This window comes from Myotis davidii, unplaced genomic scaffold, assembly GCF_000327345.1.
Source record: "Myotis davidii unplaced genomic scaffold, ASM32734v1 scaffold169, whole genome shotgun sequence".
Taxonomy (NCBI): domain Eukaryota; kingdom Metazoa; phylum Chordata; class Mammalia; order Chiroptera; family Vespertilionidae; genus Myotis; species Myotis davidii.
The window spans coordinates 941,391-957,022 of NW_006383005.1; the positions used below are offsets into that span (position 1 = coordinate 941,391).

Here is a 15,632-nt window from a genome sequence, read left to right on the forward strand (position 1 = left end):
TAACAGCTTGATCTTTGAGGAGTCATTGCCTGTTTTTACCCCTTCCTGAATTAGAGAAAAGGAAGGTGAGCAAGCCTGACCTTACCTTGGCTTTGTTCAACCAGTTCTTGATTTAAGACACCAGAAAAGGTAGAGAGGCAGCCTGCTCCAAGTCTGAGGTCGCCTCCCACACTTACTCACAAGGCATTAAGGAAGCATTTACTCACTCAAAGCAAAGTGTGTAAATATTTTTCTTAGGAAGAAAAAAAATACTGATAATACATAGAACAATGTGCACATACAGTCTTGGCACTTTCCTTCATCCAGTTTAATCAAACTCTAAACTGGTGACCTCTATATATCTTAAAGTATCTTTTTCTGTAGAACAGTCCTCTTAAGAAAGTTACAGTGGATAACACTGATGCATAAGGATACATTTCTGGATCCACTTTGGAGGGAAATCTATTCAGCAACCCCTTTCCCTAGAATCCCACTGTGCCGCCCCCGCCCCCCACCTTCCCCTAAGCAGACCTGCTTTCTCTTTGAGTCCCAAGAATTTATAAGCAGCTATACTAGTTCTAAAAACCAGGCCCAAAGACCCCTCTATGGGTTGAAGGGAAAAGGCTGGTGAGAGAGATTTAAGTCCCTAAGTTCTTGATTTTTAATGAAAAATGAAGGACTGGCTGAATTTTAACCCTTGGTAGTTAAAATGACTGTTCCAATAAACATATCACTTCCCAAGGCTCCATATCCACCTTACACTATGGGGATTTTCCCTACCTGGGTGTATATTCAGGGGGATATAAGTACCTTTTAAATCTAACTTAAAAAATCAGGAAGAAAAACTGTTAAAACAAAAAGCCTCCTAAATCATTTGGTTGTCCCCCTCATTATCAAATATTGTGTGTGTGCGTGTGTGTGTGTGTGTGTGTGTGTGTGTGTGTGTGTGTAACTTAAAGGACGATTTATTCAGACCCTAGAAAACTATAATATAAAATAGAACACAGGGTGCTGGACACCAAGTTCCTAATTTCTTAAAAAAGAAGAGGGATGGCAAGGGGGAGAGTTTGACTTGGATGATTTCCATGCCTGCCTATTCCAGCTACATAATATTTTATGGTTATGCTCCAGCTTCAATTTTTCTTTCCTTCCTCTCCTGCTGGCCCTCCATCTGAATGAAAAGCCAGGCAAGAAAAAGGAAAGAAATCCCACGTTGCTGCCAGCTCCAGTTGAGCGGTTCTGATTGGGGAAGCCGTTAGGAGGTTACTAAGTTGAGATGTGGCCATAGATCAGTGGTTCTCAACCTTCCTAATGCCGCGACCCTTTGATACAGTTCCTCATGTTGTGGTGACCCCCAATTTCATTGTTACAAATTGAACATAATTAAAGCATAGTGATTAATCACAAAAACAATATGTAATTATATATGTGTTTTCCAATGGTCTTAGGCGACCCCTGTGAAAGGGCTGTTCGACCCCCAAAGGGGTCGCGACCCACAGGTTGAGAACCGCTGCCATAGATGCTTATGCTAAAAGCAGCTTCTGAAGAGATCTTTATTGTCCTATGATCGCTGGAGGATAAGATTCATTCTCTTCTGGCAAAATTACTTACGAAGTGGAAAGCAGTGTTGCAATCACATTCACAAATACCGATGGGAATATCTAAAATGTTCAAGGCAGCCTGCTTGGTGCTAGACAGTATCTTGAATGGCACCATCCAAGATGATCTCTATGAAAGAAGTGGCCTTTCATGAGGTCATTAACAAACTCTCCAGCCACATATACATTCAAATACATTCCATTAGACACGGGCTCCACAAGAGCAGAGGCCGTCCTTCCCATCTTCGTATCTCCACGGCCCGGCACCAGTGGGCACCAGTTCGAAGCTCGGCCATGTCACCAAATGGACCGGAAAGGATGAACAACAGCACAGCCTCGGTCACCGGCTTCACCAGTCAAGCCCAGTGGCAGCTTCCGATTCTAGTCAGTTTGTAATCATACAGCAATTAATTAAGCAGCTTTAATCTCTTAAGGGCTTTTTAGGGAAAATGAACAAAAAGCACAGAGAGAAGGCATTCACCAGTGCTCTCTCCAGGCAAAAATTTTAAAATTAAATTTACAAAATAAATGAAGCCACTTACAAAAAGGTTTTCCTGGGAAGCCTCAGTCAAAAAGAATTAACCTTTTAAAAAGAGGCAATACATGAAAGGGGCCAAGGGCTGGATACATACTACCCTGATTTGACACCAACCCAACAGACCCAGATGACTTCTTCCAACAGATACAATCAACAGAGTCAGGGACGTGTTCCCAAGTGTCATTCCCACTCCAAGGAAAAGGGCTAAGAGCCCCTTCTCAGGCCACCACATTGCTTAGATTTCCCATCAGAATGACCTCCATCCTTCATAACTTCCCCTTTAATAAGAAAAAACAAAGAGTGCATATACACACAAAACAAAGATAGTAGGACATGAGAAATTTGTATGGTGAATCAGATTCCAATGATTTGTGATAAATATGTTTGCTTTGTGAAATAGTGCATCTCTCATTCTAGCTGATAAACCCTCCCCATTATTCTATTTCCCTACCTTGACTTTCTTTTTCTCCAAAGAATCCATGTCAACAACTCCATATGTGATCAACTTCACAACCAAGCAACAGGAGAGAGGAAATTTTTCAGAAAGAAAAAGTGTTTTAGTTATTAAGTATGGGAAGAATCTTAAAATACAGATAATACCTTAGTGGTTTTTGCCTCCTCCAAAGCCAAGCAGATTAAAAAGTAAGCTTCATCCCTCCCTAACCTAAACTGCTTTGCATATATTTGAAGTACTACTGCTCAGCTGGAAGTATGGGAAACAACAACTGTCAATACCATTGTAGGCACCACAGCAAGGCTAAGGGGGAAAGTCAGTAAGCTGGATCCATAATTTGGAATATTCTCTTACCAACAAGTAGCTTTTCACTCTGCACCTGAAGCTAAAACTTGTTGCTACTACTATGTAATTTCTTAAAATGAAAGTATTACTCTGGGGAAATATTTAAAATATATATATTTTTTCTATTAAAAATATTTATCTTTTTTTCCAAAAACAAAAATCAGTTCCAACTGAAAAGTATTTTTCGAATTATCGGAGATATAGAAAAAAGTGGCAAGTGGAAAAATAAGTCTTTCCTACTGTCAATGAGATTAGCCTCCCAATAATACTCAGATTAAAAAGGAACTAACTGAAACGGCAGTAACTGGTGTTTTCTCTTGGGCTTTTAGTAAGTCACCCTCTCTGTCTTCTGCAGACCAGTGCCAGCTCCTCTATCCTGGGCACCAATGTGCCCTCCAGCAGCCTTTGGAGGGCATATGTTGCTGGTAGGACCTAGAACTGAAGTGGTGTGAATATAAAGTAATGAGACTGATGTGTTTTTTAAACACATCTGCATGTGTGTACGCACAGAGAACACAGGATACATACATTCAGGTGAGTGATACTCCCCACCAAAGCAGTCACTGAGGAGGTTCCACGTATCACAATGATCACCAAAATGCCCACAACATCTCTGGAACTTATCTCTGGGCACTGCTTGTGAGCTGCACACGAAATGGCTCTAGTGACTTTAAAGGTGCACCTCCTTTGTGATTCCAAACCTCCTTGTTGTCCCACCTTCTCTTCCAGAGGTTTCAATAGCTTCTGACTCGTTTGAAATTTAAAATTTTCTCTCCTAGATCCCTAAAAGATTACAGATTTTTTCAGAGAAGGGAGACAAGACTCCTGAGAAGCAGCAAAATAAGGGGATAGAGTAAATCCCTAGTGACCCTGATCAGCGAGTCATTGTTCTGGATCTTAGCTTCTGCCTGAATAAAAGGAAGAAGTTGGAATATTTAACCATTAAAGTCCCTTCCAGTTCTAACATTTTAGGAGTCTATGTTTCCAGGTGTTTCTAGACTTTGAGGACAGTTCCAGACATGTTTTCACCAATGGCAACATCATTGGAAAAACGATGCAGTATCCTGTTGGGGCCACTCAAAGGGGACAACAGACATTGGGATATATAAGCTCTGAAAGCTTTGTTAAATGCCAGTCATGTGACTTTATAGTAACAGCTCATACATGCACAGGGAATGTCAGCCCATCTGAGATTCCCTACAATCACATCTTAATCCCTATTCTCAATGAGCCCAGATGGGCAGAAGCACCAAGCACCACCAAGGATGCAAAAGACACATGGTGTCAGCTGCTAAGGAAAATAAACCCCAAAGGTCCATGGGACTGAATTTACCAGCTGCATCCAGCCAGATACCTTTCCATAGTATGGAGTTTTCAGCATTGTTCTTGCCTGACTTCTGGGCAAAGTTTTTGGACTTTAGATCAACATTGCAGATAACCCTTGGCCACGTGGAGAGTAATAATGATGTCCAACTGTCTTTTATCTCACAGCCTGGAAAAAAGGAGGCTATAAACTGTGGGGGGTGGGACTAATTGCACAGTAAAGGTTTACAGTTCCCGTCACTCTCAAGTATCTGCATGTGGATTTTGCAAAATGGGTACAAAATGCCTAGCCAGCTTTCCCCAGGCTCCCCTGGCATGACCTTGGGTTGTAGTCCATATACAACCTGTTAGTGTGGAAAATCCATGGGATTCGTTGTCGGGAGACCCAGTGGTCAGTCTGGGATAAGCCACTTAGCTGAGAGAACCTCAACACCTGCACTGCAGTTTCATCATCTAAAAATGGGGTTAGTCCCACTTACACGTTAGGTCTCCTGGTAAGACCAAGTTCAACAATGACTGACTGGTCTGTCAACTATATAGCATTAATCAAATGTTACTTTTTTACAGGGAATGTTAATTAGCTTTTGTAGAAACATGAACTCACTGATCTCATTAGGAATATTTACTTGTGGCAGGGGTCAGGAGAAGGGCTAACATGATCTTTCAGAATCTGCCAAAGAACTATACTGTTCCACTTCTTTGAAAAAGATGGAACTTATTTTTATCTGCAAGGCCGATTTGAAAATACACTCTGTTAAAAGAAGTCAGGAAATCTATCGGTTGAGAAGGTATCCCCTCTTTCCGCTACCATTTCTAACTCTGGCCATTGTGCTCCTGAATCTCATTCCAAGTGGGTGCTGCCAGATTTGGCCCGAAGCCCTCAGGCCTGGGCCACCTAGGGGGTGGGTGCTTCTGGCCTGGGTCACAGGGAAGCAGACACACAGTTCCCTTGGATATAGACTACAGAGGCCCTGGAACCTCTCAGAACCACATCGGGGTGTTTTGCCATGAAGAAAACCCCCAGTCAGACACTCTGCTCTTCAGTATAAATGACCAAGCCCAAAACAAAGACCTCTTAAAAGCAGGTCACACTGTTCATGAGGTGCTACTTGGCCCCGGCCATGTTGCTGGACCGTAGGAGATACTGATCCACGCTTCCTTTTCGCCGACTCACAGTCCGTCTCTCATTGTCAAACATGCGCTGCAATTGCAGAGCCAGCTGCCTGTCTTCTTCCTCTTGCTGCAACTTCTGCTCCATCTCTCGCAGGACTGGGTCTGCTGGGGCCAGACCCAACTCACCACTGCTCTGTCGCCGTTTCTTAAGGGACCCATTTTGTTCCAAGTGCTTGGTCTTACAGTGTCGTTTCCGGCCCCGACGCAAGGCAGGAAGTGGCTCCTCACCTAGGTTGTCCGCCAGGACACCATTGGGCAGATCAAAATGATTCACCGTCTGCAGCTGTTTCTTTGTTTTGAGGACCCCACCTGAAACAGTGTTTTTGGGCAGCACTGAATTCATCGCCGAGGTTTTCATGGCTGTGCTTATACAAGTTTTGTCTAACTTGGCATCTGGGGTTGACCCTGACCCTTCCAACTTTTCTCTCAAGGAAGTCCCACTGGCTCCCGCTCTGAATTCTGAAGAACAGCAGGTTTCCAATGGGATCTCAGTGCTCCTTTTACTGTCACTGCCCTGTTGTGCTTTTGTTTGGCTAACAGAGGGGAAATAATCCGGGTCAGCGGGGGCGGGTCCAACACACTCAGAGAGCACATGCCCCCTGGAGTGTCTTGTATTTAAAGCCAGACGCGGCCTCTCCTTGCTAGAATGGATGCCCTCAGAAACGAGCATGTCTTCCCCTGTTTCTGGAGCCAAGGAGGTGAGGGTGGCTTTCGAAAGGGTTTTTTTGATCTGCCGCTCCTGGAAGATCTGCTCCCACTTTTTGAGGATCCGTGGACTGGCCTCGTAAGAAGTCTGCTTCTGTAGGCTTCTGTTTAGGTTGCGGGGTGTTGATTTGATGATGAGGGGGCTTAGCACACGGCCATCGGGGAGTCTCTTGGGAGGCGTACATGGTGAGCAGACGATGGGCTTGAAATGGTTGAGCTCTTCGGAGATGCTGTCGTTGCTCTCAGGGCTGATGGAGCGCTCAGGCTTATGCAGGGAGGCCAAGGATGAGAGGGAGCTGAAGGGCAGACGCTTTTCAATGGTCAGGTCAGGGGCAGAGAGGCAGCGGTTGTTCTGAGTGGACAAGAGGACACCAATGATGGGGTTGGAGGTTGGGGTTATAGTTGTGATCTGAAAGAGGTTAAAAAGATTATACATACATACATATATACATGTGTGTTTTTCTTCACAACTCCTTCATAATGGTAGAGAGATAGGGAGGGAAAAGATAAGAAAAGGGATAAAGAGTGATATAAGCCTAAGAAAAGGGGAAAATCCCTAACCTAGAATGTACAACATTTTCAGAAATTCCTACAAACTTGAAACAATACAATTAAAAATCTATAGGGAAAAAAGTCATCTAGAACTTCTAAAAATGTTCGTCTGTCAACCCTCATGCCAACCATCTGGCTACCAATTCAAACTGTCTTCCCATCATAGCTATTTATAAAATTCCCCAACATAACTAGTCTGCCCAGGACCCTTGTGCCTCTTCTCATGGAATGGCTTCTTTCCTGGCTGTGGACAGGCGGTGGCAGACGGGACTGGATGCCCAGGGCCTGTGTCTGAGGTGTACCTTGGCTTTGCTGGTTGGAGCTGCTCGGAGTCTGCTCCTCGTTCTGTTCTGAGCAGTGTCACTGCAGCTCTGACTCCTTTCTACCTTTAGGTTCCTAAAAAAGAATAAATAAAAGACAAATAGTCAAGCGTAGCCCATAATACTAGCTAAGGGGAAAAAAATGAAAATCTCTTCTGTCTTTTCAAAGCCACCCACTAAGAAAGACAATTCCTTTGGGCAACTGCAATGGGAAATGAGTTAATTTAGTAACAAAACACATTCAAAGAACAAATCCTGTCAAAAGAAGAGTTCTCCAGAGAGGACATTTGGTTTAAGCTTTTGTTTCCAAACTAGAACTGCTTCAATAACACAAGACTAATGGCTGTTTTGCTCATGCTTTGAGGATAGAGGGCTACTTCACCTTCCTTAATAGAGTGGACACACTGTTCAATCACCTTTGCAAACAACAGATTTCCCCCCTTCAAATGTCTCCACAAACAATCTAAGTCAGCCATGAAACAAACATTTAAGTACCTACAAATATGTAAGTACCTACAAAATGCCATTCACTGATGAGCATTATCTGGGCAGTGAAAACACAGGGAAGAATAAGATATCATCTAAGTCTTCAAGGAATCAGAGTCCAGTGAGGTATACAAATAAATAATTCAATACCATACAGTGAAATGGTACAACAAAAAAGTGTGCCTAAAAGACAGACTGGCATAAAAGAGGGGGTTATTAGTTACTTGGGATGGAGTGAGAGCAGGGCTGGAAAAGCCAAAAGTCAAGGTGGACACACAGTCATGCAGATTATTTCAAACAGAAATTATTTCCTTAAATAGTTTTACTTAGCTTTGGAATGGAACACATCATATCTACTTTTTTTTGTAGCAAATGACGTACTTTTAAAGTTTTACTATGTCAGAGAAAATTCATAAAGGTGGTAATAAGATATATTTTCAGGGCACCTCTCCTCTTCCTACATCTCTAGCAAAGGCCTGTCCTACCTATGACTTCCATTCCAGCATTTCTGTGTTATTTCTCCCATTCAAAACTTCTCATCCTATGTCTTATGGCCACATCACCTTGCTAGATGGCTTCAATCCAATGAACAAATTATGCTATGCTGTCAACAGAAGAAAGTGGTGGCCAACCTGCATTACATGTCTGCACTTCAAGAAAATTCAATACTGAACCTAAACAATGTGAGAGTTGTATCCTCTAGTGTGAAGTTTATTTTGGAACAGGTAGCAAACTTCAACATCCCCCTATAAAGGCAGCTTAGAAGTCAGCTTGGTGTGTATTTTACCTAGACCAATACTGAAATCCATCTGTACTCCCAGAACTTACACAAACTGTCAGTGTTGTTAGCCACCCAGAAGTAAACTGGATTGCAGATTAAAATGTCGCAGTGAATAAAATGTACTTTGGGTCAGGGGGAATGGATACAGAGCTGAAAAAGACAGCATTATTATTTCAAATATATGACTTGCTTGGCATGATTTCATTGGACATTAATCAACCTAAGAAAGAACTTGGTAACTTTCAATAGTCAGAGCAGTTCAGTGATAGCCCTAGGAGGTACTGAGCTCTGTGTCATTAGGTGTTCAAATTGAGGCTACACCTATACTTTAAGGTCCAAACATTCCATAATTAAGAATTAGCTTAATATATTTTTAAAGTGTTTATAAATCCATTTCATCAGCAGTAACAGAGTCAAATTTAAAGACACTGACTACATGCCCAAATTATCAAAGGTACAAATGACAAGTACCTAGTGGTAAGGAGAACCTCTTTATATATACACTAAATGCGATTTGTGGTAAAAATAATTAAAAGGCCCAAGAAGGAAAGCTACATTTGCATCACTCAAGCAAACCAGAAAGACACCCAAAACAGTTTCTGATAATTTAAAATCTTTTGGGTAAGCCTCAGTATAACTGAAATTGTCATTGCTTCTTCCATTCATTTGGTCAGCAGACTTTACTGAGCACCAACTCTGTGCAAAGCACTAGAGACGGACTGACAAAAAGGTAACCTTGACCAGCAAGCGCATCCCATCACTGAAGTCCACTGCACCAGAGAATGACAGTGCTATAGGAAAGCAGTATTTATATACTGCTAAACTCTCTAAAGTCATCTTCTAAGAGTTTTATAGTTTTAACTCTTACATTTAGGTGTCTGGTCCAATTTGACTTAATTTTTGTATATGGTGTGAGGTTGGGGTCTTCTGTAACTTTATTCTTTGGCATGTGGATATCCAGCTGTCCCAGTACCATACGTGAACAGACTATTCTTTCCCCTGTCAAGTGGTCTTGGCCCCCTTATTGAAAACCAGCTGACCACAGATGAATGAGTTTATTTCAAGACTCTCAATTCTATTCCAAAGATTGATATCTCTACCCTTATTTCAGTACTATTCCCCTTTGATGGCTATAGCTTTGCAGTAAGTTTTGAAATTAGAAAAGTGTGAGTCTCCACGTCTGTTCTTTTTCAAGATTGTTTTGGCTATTTGAGATCCTTAAAATTCCATATGTGAATTTTAGTATCAGCTTTTCATTTCTGCAAAAAAAGGAGATTGGCATTTTAATAAGTATTGCAATGAACCTGTGAAACCAGTCGGGGAATACTGACATCATAATATTAAGTCTTCTAATCCATAAGCACAGTGGTGTTTCCTTTTATCTAGGTCTTAATTTCTTTCAACAGTGTTTTGTAGTTTCCAGTGTCAAGTCTTACACCTTCAGGGTTAAACTTATTCATAACTATTCTATTCTTGTTGATGCTATTGTAAATGGAATTGCTTTCCTAATTATATTTTTAGATTGTTCACTATTAGTGTATAGAAAGAAATTCAACTGATTTTTGTATCCTGCAACTTTGCTAGTTTATTAGTTCTAATAGTTTTTCATGAATTTTTTAGGATTTCCTATGAATAACATCAGGTCACTTGCAAATAGAGTAATTTTACTTCTTTCTTTGCAATCTAGATGCTTCTTTTTTCTCAAGTTTACTGAGATATAACTGATATATACAGGGTGGAGCAAAAGTAGGTATACAGTTTTGAGTACATGAAACACAGTTTATTCTTGAATTATTATTTATTAATTGTATTGTTTTCCATACAAACAACTGGAAACCTACTTTTGCCCCACCCTGTATTATAATGTTGTGTAAGTTTAAGGTTATTTTCTTAGTGGTCACCCTGGGGATTACAATTAACATCTTAATTTATAACAATCTACTTCAAATTACTATGAACTCAACTTCAATAGCATACAAAAACTTTGATCCTATATATAACTCTATCCCCCCATTGTGTTGTTACAGACACACAAAGAATCACAAAAATCATGAATGTGAAAATATTGTATAAACAATAAACATAATATACAGATATTATTATTGTAGTATTTGGTCACCTTAAGAAGCTTCAAAATGCTGGCTGAAAATAGTCAAGAGCAGTAAACTTGATATTATTCTTAGGCCTGAAAGAGCTCAAACAATACCTTTACTAAAAACAGGGAAGTAACTATCCTCCCACCTTTGTATACAGCAGTTTCTATATCACCAAACCATAACACAGTGCTGGGCACATAGTGGATACAGTCAGTAAGTTTCTTGTAAATGAATAAAAATATGTATAGAAATGCCTCTTTTCTTTAAGGAAAGAAAACTTTAACATTTATTAGGAATCTATTATCTGTCAGGCACTGTGCTGTGTTTTAAATATAGTGTATCTCATTTAATCCATACAGAAACCCTATGAGATAGTTATCACCCTCCTCAATTTATGAAGAACTGAGGGAAGTTATCTTTTACCCTGTATCTCTATGATCCCAGGTCTGAGCTCTTTCTACTGCAGCATACTGATCTCATAGTCTACTTTACTTGGCCATAGAACAAAACTAGCAAGTCTAGGAAGCTCTCTCTCCCAAACACAAAATTAAATCATAAACAAGAGGAAGCAGCATTGTCTGAAAGGCAACTGGTTTAAAATTTCCACTGCCAAGAAGCCAGATGGTTTCTGGGATGTCTAGTTAGGCTCAAAATGCCATAACCACAATGACTTACAAACAAAGAAACGGAGGGACAGTCAGTATAAACATGCAGCTGGAAAGCTAAAAGATTTAGTCCTTATGAAACACTGCTTAAAAAGTTTTCAAATGTTAATGCATGGTAAAAACATCAGACAGCTCATACTCTCAATTGCTCACTCATCACTCTCACCCATACCACATGCGTTTCTTTTAATCAGATTCTCAGGTCTGACAGAGCTGAGTACCACCAAGAAGCTAAAGGCTGGAGAAGACCCTCCTTCCAGCCCCTGGCCTGGGTATGTGATCCCCCTTCACCGATCCCCAACCCCACAACATACACACATATTTGAATGAAACCAGCAACTTCCTTAGGCCTAGTTGTAGCTGCCATACAACTAGAAATAGGTGAAATTTTGTTACAATCCTTCCCTTGTGTATTTATGATCTGGGTTATCAGGCTTGTACATACCAGTATTCTTTCTTTTTTAAAAGTGTACAATTACATTTTTAGTATATTCAGTTACTAAGCATCACCACAATCCATTTAGAACAACTCCATCATCTCATACCCTTTAACTAATACTCCCAAACCCCACCCTTCTCCTCCAGCCCTTAGCAACCACTGGTCCACTTTGTCTCTACATATTTGCCTGTTGTGAATATACACTGGTATTCATTTGCAGATGGACAAAAACACTGTTTCCACAGCATAATGCAAAAGGATTTGAGTCTCCTCAAACAGCATGATAACTGGACAGCTTCTTAGATCTCTGTAGCAACCTGGTATCTTTTTAGAATAGGCAGGGTATAAGTTATCCAGCAAAGAGAAGAAAGGGAGCTTTCTGCTGCAAAGGTAGATCATTTCAAGGCAAAGATCCAAGCACAGAGCCTTTTAGCACAGGGTTCTGAGAATGGTTTGATTGAAAGAGCATAGATTTACAGTCAAGAGAGACCCGAGTTCCAATTCCATCTGTCACTCCACAAAGGTGATACATTCTTGGGTGAGTTATTTAACTTCCTTGAACTTCATTTTTCTTAGCTGTAAAATGAGAATAATATTACATATCTTGTAGGCTTAATGTGAGAACTAAATGAAATGAGGTAAAGCATTCAACAAGGCAGGAAGCACTGGGGAAAGCTAGCTCCCTCACCATCTGGTCAGGCCTCCTGAAAACTACCAGGATATTTCTATCCTATTATATCAGAGATATTACTGACACCTCTAAAACCTGCCATTCTTCTTAAGTTCCACATCACTTCTCCTTAAGTTGTTTTCACTTTCTAGCCATATTCCATTACTTTTAACAGCATAGGGATCTATAAGAAGGTCATGGGGACAACCAGTTTTTGTTTGTTTGATCTAGTAGAGAAGAAGGTCATTAGGAGTAAAAAAAAAATTTAAAAGCAAACAAACCAGTTTTTTAGATATTTTAAATAAAATTTAACTTTACAATTGTATATCAAGTTAATTTTTTTCAATTAACATATATTTTGTGATTAACTTAGAAGTGACCTAGGTTTAACTATTATTCTGTCTGCCTATTTAGAAGAAGTTTCATTTTCGAAGGGCTATAGAACTTCATTAATAGTGCTGCAAAGCCCTCTTAAAGGCTTTTAATTTTTTAAATGAAAATAGACCGAGCTGTTGGCAAGACTCAGCCAGAATCTGTTGATGGATTCCTTCTAAAATAACCATCCTATCAGACCTACTCACACTTACCTCCTTCATGCTTTTGGGCTCAAGAAAGAAAAGTTTATAAAGTAGATAAGTAAAACAAATGCAGACTTATTTGATTTAAATACAGTTGTAAAAACTTTAAAAGCTTTTACATATGAATACTCTTTAGGAAAAGAACTTTCAGAGAACAACTTTTGTTGCTGCTTGACAGACAGAAAAAGTGCAGTTGAAATATCCAAAAACTGTTAATGATGCTAATTCTTCATTTTTTTAAATTGTGGTAAAATATCCTATATAATAAAAGCCTAATATGCTAAGTGTCCAGTCATCTGGTCGGCCATTCAACCAATCAAAGCGTAATATGCTAATGATATGCTAAGGCCACTCAACTGCTCGCTATGACGTGCACTGACCACCAGGGGGCAGTTGACCAGTTGACCAGTCAGTATGATGTGCACTGACCACCAGGGGGCAGGCAGTAGACCAGATGACCAGTTGCTATGGTGTGCACTGACCATGAGGGGGCAGACAGTAGACTGGTTGAACAGTCACTATGACGTGCACTGACCACCAGGGGTAAGACGCTCTGACCGGTAGGTTAGCTTGCTGCTGGGGTCCGGCTGATCAGGACTGAGCGAGACGGGTTGGACATGCCCTGGAGCCTCCTGCAGTCCCTCCATGGCTGGCCAAACTCCCACATCCCTCCCTGGCCCTGATCATGCACCAGTGAGGTCCCTCGGCTTGGCCTGCGCCCTCTCACAATCCGGGACCCCTCAGGGGATGTTGGAGAGCCAGTTTCGGTCCAACAGTGGAACGACCAGTTGCTATGATGCTCACTGACCACGAAGGGGCAGATGCTCAATGCAGGAGTTGCCCCCTGGTGGTCAGTGTGCTCCCACAACGGGAGCGCTGCTCAGCCAGAAGCCGGGCTCACAGCTGGCAAGTGCAGCAGTGGTGGTGGGAGCCTCTCCCACCTCTGCGGCAGTACTAAGGATGTTCGACTGATAGACATCCCCAAGGGCTCCTGGACTGCGAGAAGGCACAGGCCAGGGTGAGGGATCCCCTTGAGTGCACAAATTTCATGCACCAGGACTCTAGTTTGTAACATAAAAGTTACCATTTTAACCATTTTAAGTTTACAGTCACATTGTTGTGCAACCACCAAGCTAATTCTTTTTCAATATACCCAGATGCTTCAACTCATTGTTAGCACTAACGACCCTATATTGTTTTCCCAAATAACATTTGCAACTGGAACTCAATATTTTCTTAAGGAAAAAAGCATGTTGACTAAATAAGAGATGCAATCCACAGTATTACCATAATAGATTTTCCAACCTAAGGTTTCCATGACATCAGTAAACTATTTCCTAACAATCAAATCCAACTGTTTTAATAACTATACTAATAACTGAACTCAGCCCACAACCTTGGATATTGTTAGAAAATGAATACTGAAATGTAGAAATGTGTAATACTGATCACAAACATTTCTTAACAGTAAATTTTAAGTGAATATATTCCTATAAATTAGACCCATTGTGGCTCAATGATATAGGATAAGGATAAGGATGGGCCAAAGAGCAGGAAAAGAAGATATAGTACAGATATTCCAGAGCCACACATAATCAAAAGCACACCACACCATTAAGGCTTTGTTTTGCCCTTTAGAGAAGAATTTTCTAAGTTCCTTGATAGGCATTTCTAGGTATTGACATATTAACCTGCAACTAGCTTTAAAATAATTAATTACAAGGGTAGACACTGGAACTGGTGATAAATAATTCATCTGTCAAATAGTCACTCCAATTAATTGGAGCAATTTGGCCTTGGCATCATATTTGGATATTAATAAAAACATTTCCAAGTCAATCTAAATTGTGAGATACAGATTAATCACAGATTGGCTAAAGCAACATTTATTTGTTTCAGGAAGTATTTATTGGAACTTGATTGGAAGAATGACATGACCTTTATCTCTTTTCAGTAGATCCCCCTTATAATCAGTAAGATATGCCTGCTATGAATGGGGGGGGGGGCAGTCCATATACACAATCAGCAGCTGACAATTCTTAGTCAAGCTATCTTTAACTTTAGGGGGATCTATAGTTAACTCATATACACAAAGCATGCATTTCATCTTCATCATAAGTGTAAAGTACAGTGGCTTACATCTCACATCCTACCTATTGGGTCCTAATGACATCAGTCCAGCCTAAGTGACAACAATACAGTGTCCGTTCAACAAGTAAATGAGGGAATAAATATTCTAGGAAAGGGCCTTCCTGGAACAAAGAGTTACCATTACTAGAAAAGGGAAGGCATTTAAGGGAAGGGGAAGGGGAAGTGACTTTTACTCTCAGAAATAACAGGAAATCAGACTATTCTAAAAGAACATATACAAGCTAGCGGCCCGGTGCAAGAAATTCGTGCGGGGGTGGGGGGGGAGAGGTTGGTCCCCTCAGCCCAGCCTACACCCTCCCCAATCCGGGACCAACCTCAGGGGATGTCCGACTGCCGGTTTAGGCCCAATTCCAGGAATTGGGCCTAAACCGGCAGTCAGACATCCCTGTCACAATCTAGGACAGGGGTGGGCAAACTTTTTGACTCGAGGGCCACAATAGGTTCTTAAACTGGACCGGAGGGCCAGAACAAAAGCATGGATGGAGTGTTTGTGTGAACTAATATAAATTCAAAGTAAACATCATTACATAAAAGGGTACAGTCTTTTATTTCAATAGTTTTATTCATTTCAAACGGGCCGGATCCGGCCCGCGGGCCGTAGTTTGCCCACGGCTGATCTAGGACCTCTAGCTCCTAACTGCCCCCCGCCCCCGGCAACCTGATCACCCCTAACCACCTCTGCCTGCTGACCTGATCGCCCCTAACTGCCCCCGCCAAGGGCTTGGTTGCCCCCAACTACTCCACCCTGATGGCCTGTTTGCTCCTCATTCCCCACCCCG

At 41.2% G+C, this 15,632-nt stretch overlaps 1 protein-coding gene across 1 annotated transcript in view; it reads right to left on the reverse strand.

The window, feature by feature from the left end:
- Positions 1–1,518: 1,518 nt before the first annotated feature.
- RNF169 (ring finger protein 169) overlaps positions 1,519–15,632 on the reverse strand; it is a 48,144-nt gene continuing 34,030 nt past the window's right edge. Inside the window, exons 6-7 of the mRNA XM_015557474.1 lie at positions 6,970–7,063; positions 1,519–6,524 (exon numbers count right to left, since the gene is read on the reverse strand). Coding sequence (XP_015412960.1) covers positions 5,343–6,524; positions 6,970–7,063 — 1,276 coding nt within the window. The 3' untranslated portion in view covers positions 1,519–5,342. The remainder of the gene's footprint in view (positions 6,525–6,969; positions 7,064–15,632) is intronic.